Source organism: Solanum dulcamara, chromosome 1 (assembly GCF_947179165.1).
Source record: "Solanum dulcamara chromosome 1, daSolDulc1.2, whole genome shotgun sequence".
In the NCBI taxonomy this organism is placed as follows: Eukaryota; Viridiplantae; Streptophyta; class Magnoliopsida; order Solanales; family Solanaceae; genus Solanum; species Solanum dulcamara.
In genome coordinates, this window is record NC_077237.1 from 48,938,580 (window position 1) to 48,947,356 (window position 8,777).

The 8,777-nt window shown below is 35.6% G+C and overlaps 1 protein-coding gene across 1 annotated transcript; it reads left to right on the plus strand.

Moving 5' to 3' along the window:
• The first annotated feature begins 2,659 nt into the window (after nt 1-2,659).
• LOC129882504 (uncharacterized) lies at nt 2,660-8,777 on the plus strand. Its single transcript, XM_055956856.1, has 5 exons — nt 2,660-3,042; nt 3,526-3,629; nt 3,856-3,969; nt 8,124-8,207; nt 8,291-8,777. Exons 1-5 carry the CDS (start codon nt 2,787-2,789, stop codon nt 8,345-8,347), a joined length of 615 nt encoding a protein of 204 aa, XP_055812831.1. The 5' UTR covers nt 2,660-2,786; the 3' UTR covers nt 8,348-8,777.

Here is an 8,777-nt window from a genome sequence, read left to right on the forward strand (position 1 = left end):
TTTGATCCTGATTTTGCTGTGCATTATTTTGAGTCAAAATTACATGTTTCAAAGAGATTTAAAAGAGTTGAGTATTTAATCTCAATGAGTGGATTGGATTGAGTTGATTTGAAAGAGCATAATGATTGAAATGAGATTGAGTTTCAATGGGAGTCTAATGAGACTAGTCGAAAGTTTTGATTGAGCTGATTTATTTAAGTTGCATGAGCATGTTGAGTTTTGAGAGTAGTATCAAGCACCAAATTGAGCAAGAGTTAAATTCAATAACTATGTAGCCCAGTGTAGGAGAGGATTGAACCGTTAAAGTCGAATTTTTCTCTATTTCATTGTCCTGAAAAGATAGGACTTGATTGATTAATGGATCCAAATTGGTAGATTTGTCCTTTACCTTGGAAAGTATTGGATGAACATGGCAACGACGTCATTTCATAAGTGATGGGATTGTTGTCGATTAAGAAAGGCTCCCATATTGTGCATGAAAGTATATGACATGTTTTGAAAAAGTTGCATATTACTGAGTCCTTCTTAAAGCATGGTTATATTTTATACTTCCATATCATATTGAGTTGGGTGAGTTTCATTCTATTTTGAGTACCTTTGATGTATTGTTATTTCCAGTTAAGGTATCTCACGTTCAAAAGATGAAAGTTGCTGAAATGAGAATGTTGAGATGGATGTGTGGGCATACCAGGAGTGACAGAATTAGAAATGAGGCTATTTGGAATAAGGTAGGAGTGGCCCCGGTGGAAGACAAGATGCAAAAAATGCGACTGAGATGGTTTGGGCATGTGAAGAGAAGAGACATAGATGCCCAGTGCAGAGGTGTGAGAGGTTAGCCATGGATGGTTTCAGAAGAGGTAAGGATAGGCCAAAGAAATATTGGGGAGAGGTGATTAGACAGGACATGGCGCAGTTACAACTTACCAAGGACATGACCTTAGATAGGAGGGTGTGGATGACCCACATTAGGATAGAAGGCTAGTTCATAGTCTCTTTATTCTCTCTTATTAGTAGGCGTATTAGCGCACTATAATTTCCTATAATTTCTTATGGTCTGATATCTATTATCATTTATTACCTTCATTTATTACTATTATTACTTTCTGTACTTTGATTGCCCTATCTTGCTTTTCTATATTGCTTTGAACTCCTTATTCTTATTCTTATCTGACTTCTTTTTTATTTGATTTTACTGAGCCGAAGGTCTCTCGAAAACAGCCGTCCAACCTTGGTAGGAGTCAGGTCTGCGTACATTATACCCTCCCCAGACCCTACATTATGGGATTTCACTGGGTCGTTGTTATTGTTGTTGTTGTACATTCCACGTACTGACGTCCATTTGGATCTGCATCATTTTATGATGATGGAACAGGTATTAGAGATCATCAATAAGCGCTTCGTTAAAGATCTATTTCTTTTCTGATAGTGGTGAGACCTCCTTGCCTTCGGAGGGATCATATTCATTCTTTCCATTGCTTATGAGTAGTTTTTTTGAGGTAGCCATGAACTTGTCATTAGCACCATCTAGATAGTAGAGATAGAAGCTTCATAGACTAGATAGTGATGGATTTATTTTGATGTCTTTAACTCTTGATTAGTTTTCTTTCAAACTATGTTTCTGATTAGAATGATGAAGATTGATGATTGAGTTAGCCCACTAAGATTTGTTTTTCTCTTAAATTAAGTCTTTCGCTGAATGAATGAATGTGTGATCAGGCCAAGTGATTTGCTTGAGAGCCAGCAATAATTTCTGAGTGCCGGCCACGCCTAGGATATCCTCTTGGAGCATGATAATTAATTGATCTACATAACAAAAGTTATGTATTTACATGTAAGAGTACAGTCATATTATCATATTATACAAGACAATGAATCATTGATACTTATTCAAGTCATGCCAAGATACTAACAATGCAAGTGGCACAACAAATAAAAAAATGTGTGATTTTCCATGAGAAGAAGGTTATAATAATATATGAAGACTGTATTGCTTGTGACTCAACACAAAGAGACGTGTGATTTTCTTCAAAAAAAAGATTACAATATTATAAAGACGATATTGTTTGTGTGCTCAATTGAATAAATAATATATTTGGGAAGACAAAATACAATACATTTGTCAAAGATCTTTTTGATACACGAGCTTTAGCATGATATATATAAGATTGTAATGTGTTATCTTTGAGAAATCATGTGATATTCTCATCAGGAAAGGAGTAAAATACACACTGCATCCTTTTTTGCTTATCCGGGTTTTATCCCATTGGATTTTTCTATCAAGGTTTTTAACAAGACAACAAACGATCCCAGACCTCCATAATCCTCCCCCATAACTTTCATAGTTAATGTCATGTTTATAACTAACCTTTTGTATGCCTCTATGTAACACTATAAATAGAGGCATAAGCATTCATATTCGGGAAACACTTGAAAAAAATAAAAAGCTCTCCTCTATTGTCTCTCATTTCTTATATATTTTCTCATTTCATATTATTACTCTTTTTGCTTAGTTTTACAACAAACACAAGTTAAATAATGGCCCAAAAACAAATATTTGTGCACTTGGGGCGAATAATAGGACAGGCCCGATTACACTAGTAACTGTCGAGTCCATATTTATTTTGTAAGGAGAGGCCGAGGGTTCGGGTGGAAGTTGGCAGCCCAAGCAAAATCTGCTGAGCTCTAAAAATCAGAAGCAGAACCGTTCACTCCTGCTTGCGAACTCATATTTATGCATACACATATATAGCTCTGAAATATCAGTAGTGTTGACAAGGATTATCACAATGGCCTGCAGGACCGTGTTCAGAACGGTATTCTTGAAGGAACCATGGTTACCTCTTCCAAGGAATCCGACCTCTTTTCCCGTGCCATTGTTTTATAACCACAAATCTTCTCTATCCGTTTTGCGTTGTCGCTGTAAATCCCCAAGTTATAGAAGAACTCAGCTTCTTAATTGCTCCAATAACGGAAACCCATCTTCCTCTGAAGATGATCTTGAACAAGGTCCTCCTCAAGAAGTTGTCCTAAAGGCCATTTCAGGTCCATAACCATTTCTAACCAAATATAATTTTGTTCATATTCTCTTTGAGTTTGTCTCTGGGTTTTCAATTTTCCTTTTTTTTTGTTTAGATCGAATTTGTTCCGTGCAAATGTAATAAATAACAGAACTTGCTAAAATGAATTTAGTTACTGCTCTTAAACAGAGCAACATGAAAAATGAAGATTATATTGTCCATCCTAAGTTGTTTAAAGGTGTAGTTGTTGGTTACTGGAAATTACCCTTCTCTCCTCTCCTCTCCCCTCCCCTCCCCCCTCGTGTGTTGCAATTTCACTGTAGAGATTAACTTAAATGGTATGGAGGACTAGAAATTGAATATGAACCTATATGTTGAGCTATTTTGTTTCTTGTTTGTAATTATTTTTAAGAGGTGCCTAGCAGGGTCTGGAAGTCCTTTTCAGTATTTCTATCTACTTTTATTTTTCCTTTTAATAATCTGAGCAACTATTTCACTATATTAACAGAAGTGTCCAAGACAGAAGGGAGAGTTGGACAAACTACCAACGTTGTTATTGGGGGCACGGTGCATGATGACTCAACTAATGAGTGGCTAGCTCTCGACAAGAAGGTGAAAATTCCTGGATTCAACCCAATTTTTATTTGTCTGTAATATAAAAATAATTTACAAGCTTAGATAAAGATTTAAGGTTGAAGCTTTGAAGATTAATGTCAAATCCGTCATATTTGTAGAGATGATTAAACACTCATAACCATTAGAAGATTCAGAAGTGAGGGCTTGTCCCTATCATCTGTTATAGTTGAGGAGAAGCTGATAAATACTTTTATACTTAAAGGTGAATTCTTACCCAACCGAAAGAGGCTTTACAGCTATTGGTACTGGAGGTGATGATTTTGTGCATTCTATGGTTGTTGCTGTAGAGTCAGTGATACAACAGCCTGTTCCCCAGGTAACTGAAATTAGATAGCATACTCAAGTCACCGTGCATCTATTCAAATTTATGCGGGTAGTTGGAGCACTAATTCAAGTATGCGGATTAAACTTGGAATTTATGGTGGATTACATGACTAGTTTGATTCTTCTTTTACTAGTTGATTTGTGCTATTTCTTTTTGGCCATTATTTGCTTATTCTCTTTTATTCTAGAGATGATAAACTATTGGCTGTGCTTGACCTCTACATGATATCAGGTGGAAGTTGAATCAAGTCACCAAACAACTATAACTATGTGAATCAATAGCAGCTTAGCTATGTTATTTGTTAAGAATTCATCACCAACTTATTATCTAAGACAAGTCAAGAAGAATCTAGAATATTCAAGAATTGTCGAAAATTTAAGGAAGATTTCTAGAATGAGTATTCTAGAGAGAAAAGTCTAGAAATGTTCTAGAAAAGATAGTTCTAGAAAAAGATAGTTAGGAACATTCTAGAAGAGAGTAGTATGTATCCCTCTCTAGATTCTTCCATCACCTCCTATAAATAGATGTGGTCCATATCATTTGTAACTAAGCAAAAAGTAAGAAAACAAGAAAGAAAAGAAAGCAAGAGGGCAAAAAACAAGTGAGTGAGATAAGAGAGAGTTGCTAGTGTGAGCGCAAAAATATTGTGTAAAGATTATAAAACCGAAGCAGGTTTCTACTTTGATATAATAAAATTCAAGTTGTGAGAAATCGATTGTGCCTGCTACCAACAATATCCAACAAGTGGTATTAGAGCCTGGTTGATCAAGAGTGAGGTAGCAATTCAAAGGAGATCGTACAATCTACTATTGAAGGCTACAAGTCACAAGGCACTAATCAATGACAGATTTTGCAATCACTTTCAATAGCGTTGAGAAGCTCAATGCAAGCAACTACGGATCATGGAGCACGAGAATGCAATATTACTTTCTCAGCCAAGAATTATGGGATATCATCGGAGGATTAGACACTATACCACCAACAGATGTTGAAGTAGCAAAAAGGTGGAGGGTCAGAGCTGGAAAGGCCATGTATGCTCTCACTGTAACTGTTGAGGATGAGTTCCTACAACGGAATAAGAATGCCAAAACACCCAAAGAAGCTTGAGACACGTTGGCAACAATTTTTACAAAGAAGAATGAGGCAAGATTACAAAGGCTTAAAAATTAGCTTTTGTCGATCTCACAACGGAATATTACAATCAATCAATACTTTTCAAAGGTAAAATCTTTATACGATGAAATATCAAAATTAGATCTAGAGAATGCTATCACAGAGACAAGAATGAGGAGAATCATCGTTCATGGTCTAAGGCCAGAATATAAAGGGTCGAGCTCGTCGCACCGGGCTTGTCTAGTGCGGGATATCTCTTTTGTGTGGTTTGTGAGCTATCGCATAAAAGCGGAAGTTTTACCCTGTGTGCACCCAAAGAGTAGTGGCTGTGAGTTTTCCTTGTCATCAAAAAAGTTATGTCTCACACAACTGACAATAGTTGTATGGAGCTTTTGATTTCAGGACATGTGGCTTTTGTGGGTCCCAATCCCAAACAACCAAACTCCCATTTTCTCTTAAATCTCTTTTCGCCTTTTCTTTTATCTCTTTTTACTTCCCAGACCTTGCTTGTTTTCACACTACTAGTACCTTTCTACTCGGACCTTTCTTTTTTGTCACACCTTCCTCTCTAACATCAATGTGAGTTCGACCACAAAACTCTAAAGAAATTCACAAAATAATGAATGAGAAACATGAGGAGAAAAAGAGAGTCACAGTATATTACTGCAAAATGTAAGAATTAGTAGTAGTTAAAAACTGAGGTAAATCTGTAGGTTATTATTACGTATTTGAAAAAAAAAAGAAGGTGAAATTTTGTTCTATTTCTGTTACATATTTTGCTGGTTCCAGCGATAGTTGCTAAACTCGTTTTAGTAAAAATAGTTTAAGGCAACTCAAAGGGCATGAATACAATACTTACTGGAAAGAGAAATGGAGCATTATAAATAAATCCCTTTAGAAACTAGACTTTTTCCATGAGATCTTTTTCTAATTGTTCTACTCTTTTCACTTTTGGCATCTGGTAATTAAGAAATCATTGAAATATGCCAGAGAGAATATCAAACCCATTTTCTTTTAAGATTCTTGACAGTTGCATGAAGCTAAATAAGCAAGCTAAAAATAACGAAGATGAAAGGTACAACGATAAACTATGCCCTTTCAAATATAAGAGGAGTTCAAGAGAAAAGGAACTTGAGTGTGTGAGGAGGGACTGAACGGGGGAGTGGAAATAGTTGAAAGAGAAGATTTGAAAAATAAACAGACGTATAAGAGAGGAGTTTGTTTGTGAGGTAGGATCGGGACCCACAAAAACACTTGTCAACAATAGAAGAGCCTCACATAACAATGCCAGTTGTGTATATCATAAAAATTCTCTCATTCTATACATATTGGTATTCTTTCTAGAAGTTAGTCATAAATCTTATGTTCCATCCATTCTAGTCTATGTGACCCTATTTCCTTTTAAGTTTGTTTTAAAAAGAATGATCCTTTTCTAAATCTGGAAACAATTAACTTGAACTTTCCATTTTACCTCTAAAGTTTTATAGTCACACAAATGTTATGACATGTTTAAACTATAAGTTTCTAATGTGATAGCCACACAAATATTATGATATGTTTAAACCCACCCTTTTTTTTCATAAGTGTTCCTTTCTTTTTTCACGTCGTGCTTAGTCAAATAGAGTCACATAACATGAAACGGAGGGAGTTATAGATTTTGAGCTCCTACAAAATATTTCTTGTATCACAACAGAAAATGACAATGGAAGAGATGAACTAACGTTGTAATCTTAATTACACAAGGTATTTGTGTTGCAAAAAGGTGACAATAGTAGATTATTATGGCCATATGTATGGAACTATACTAATTTTTTAGAAGATTCACATGTCACATAAAATGATTGAAGCTATATATGGGCATATCATTAGTAAAATGCATTGGTTTTCATGGCCCATAGCTTTGGTTCGATGGTAAAGATACTATAGCATGGGATGTGAGGTCGATGCACATTGCGAATTTGAATCCTGCTTTGAATCAAGTGTGTTATTTAAGTGGAGAAGAGTAGAGGAGCGATACATACCGAGTTTCAAAGTTGCAAACAATGATTTCTCGGTTATAAAAAAACATTGGTTGTCATGTCATTGTTTCATGTCCTACATCTTTGGGAAAATGTTGTCTTCTTATGTTTGTATCTTTGCTAGAAATGTGCATGCTTCATATACAAAATAAGACCTTTTAAAAGGAACTCTCTTTGTTTTTTCAGCACAACTGATCGAAAAGTTGACTATGATCAGACTACAGTAAGGGGTCATTTGATTGCTTGTTAGAATTATGCAGTTATTAGTAATGTAGAGATTAATTATGCGCAGGAATTAGTTATCCGGGGTTTAGTTTAGTAGGATTTAGTTATTCATGTATTACAATCCATGTATTAGTTATTCTAATCTTCTATCTTCTACCTCACATAAACTAATATATAAATTTAGTCATAACATATATATGTTTTATTTATGTAGGTTTGTAAAATGATAATCTAAAACCATTCTTGATTGCTGTATTTTATAAAAAGCAAGTAAAAAGCTACCAAATATGATATTAACTATGTTAGTTTTTACGCATGAATAACTTTTTTTCAAACCAACAACCAAACAACCTTAAGTAACTTACGGGCCAGAATACCTTACGTTGGTGTTGCAACCTGCTAGTCTGAGGCTCTGAGCCTCTTTCCTTTTTGGCAACCATTATTGCATGTAGGGGAGGACAAGGCAAGCAATTTTACGGCATAAGCAGGTTAGAAGCTTGTATCATGAAAACCAGGTATCAACCCAAAGACTAAAGGGGCAAGCACAAAATTCCCTTTTTTTACTGTTCGGTATGTATGTTGGCTCTTTCCTATTGTTTTTCTTTGAACTTTTTTAACAGTACAGACATATGTTTCTATGGGAACGTAATTAACAATGCACATTGTTTGTGAGAAGTTGAACTGGATTGAACCTTTATGTGTGTGTCAAGGAGAACTAGATTGAACCTTGATGTGTGTCAAGGATAACTAGATTGAACCATATCTTAAGGCATTTCTGCTTCTATTCAGGGCCAGGTGAAGCAGAAGGTATCTTCAGGGGGGAAATATGTATCTGTAAATATCGGACCCATTCAAGTTGTTTCCAGTGAGCAGGTAATATCCTTTGCCCTTTGCATCTTAAATTTGTCAATCGGTTGTGCCATAATCCATTGTATGACAAGATTGCCCTCATCCAGGTTCAAGCTGTATACGAGGCCATGAAGAGAGATGTTAGGATGAAATACTTTCTGTAAACTACTTTCGTCACTCTATCTTTGTATATAATGGCAATATCTAAGAGAGTGTGTCGTTTTGTACTTTAGTTTGATCTTGTTTTCCTAATATATGTTACATGTATTCATTGAACTAAATATTCTTACTGGATTTTTGGGAACTCGTGTGGAGGGTAATTTATGATTTTTCCTTTAATGTGAGTACGAGGCCTTCAATGTGCTACTGGATGACACCTCGGTAGACAAGACATACACCACGCCAGGCTTGAACCCTTGAGAGGCACCTAGGTGTTGGACATGCACCTTGCATTGATATGGCGCGGGTAGATGTGCCTTTTGAACCATTGGGAAGTAGATCTTAGCAATACCAACCTATGCTACATGTCTTTAGACACTTTCTTTGATTTTTATGTGAAGAGTCGAAGGAATACTTTGCTAAACACTTTGTTTT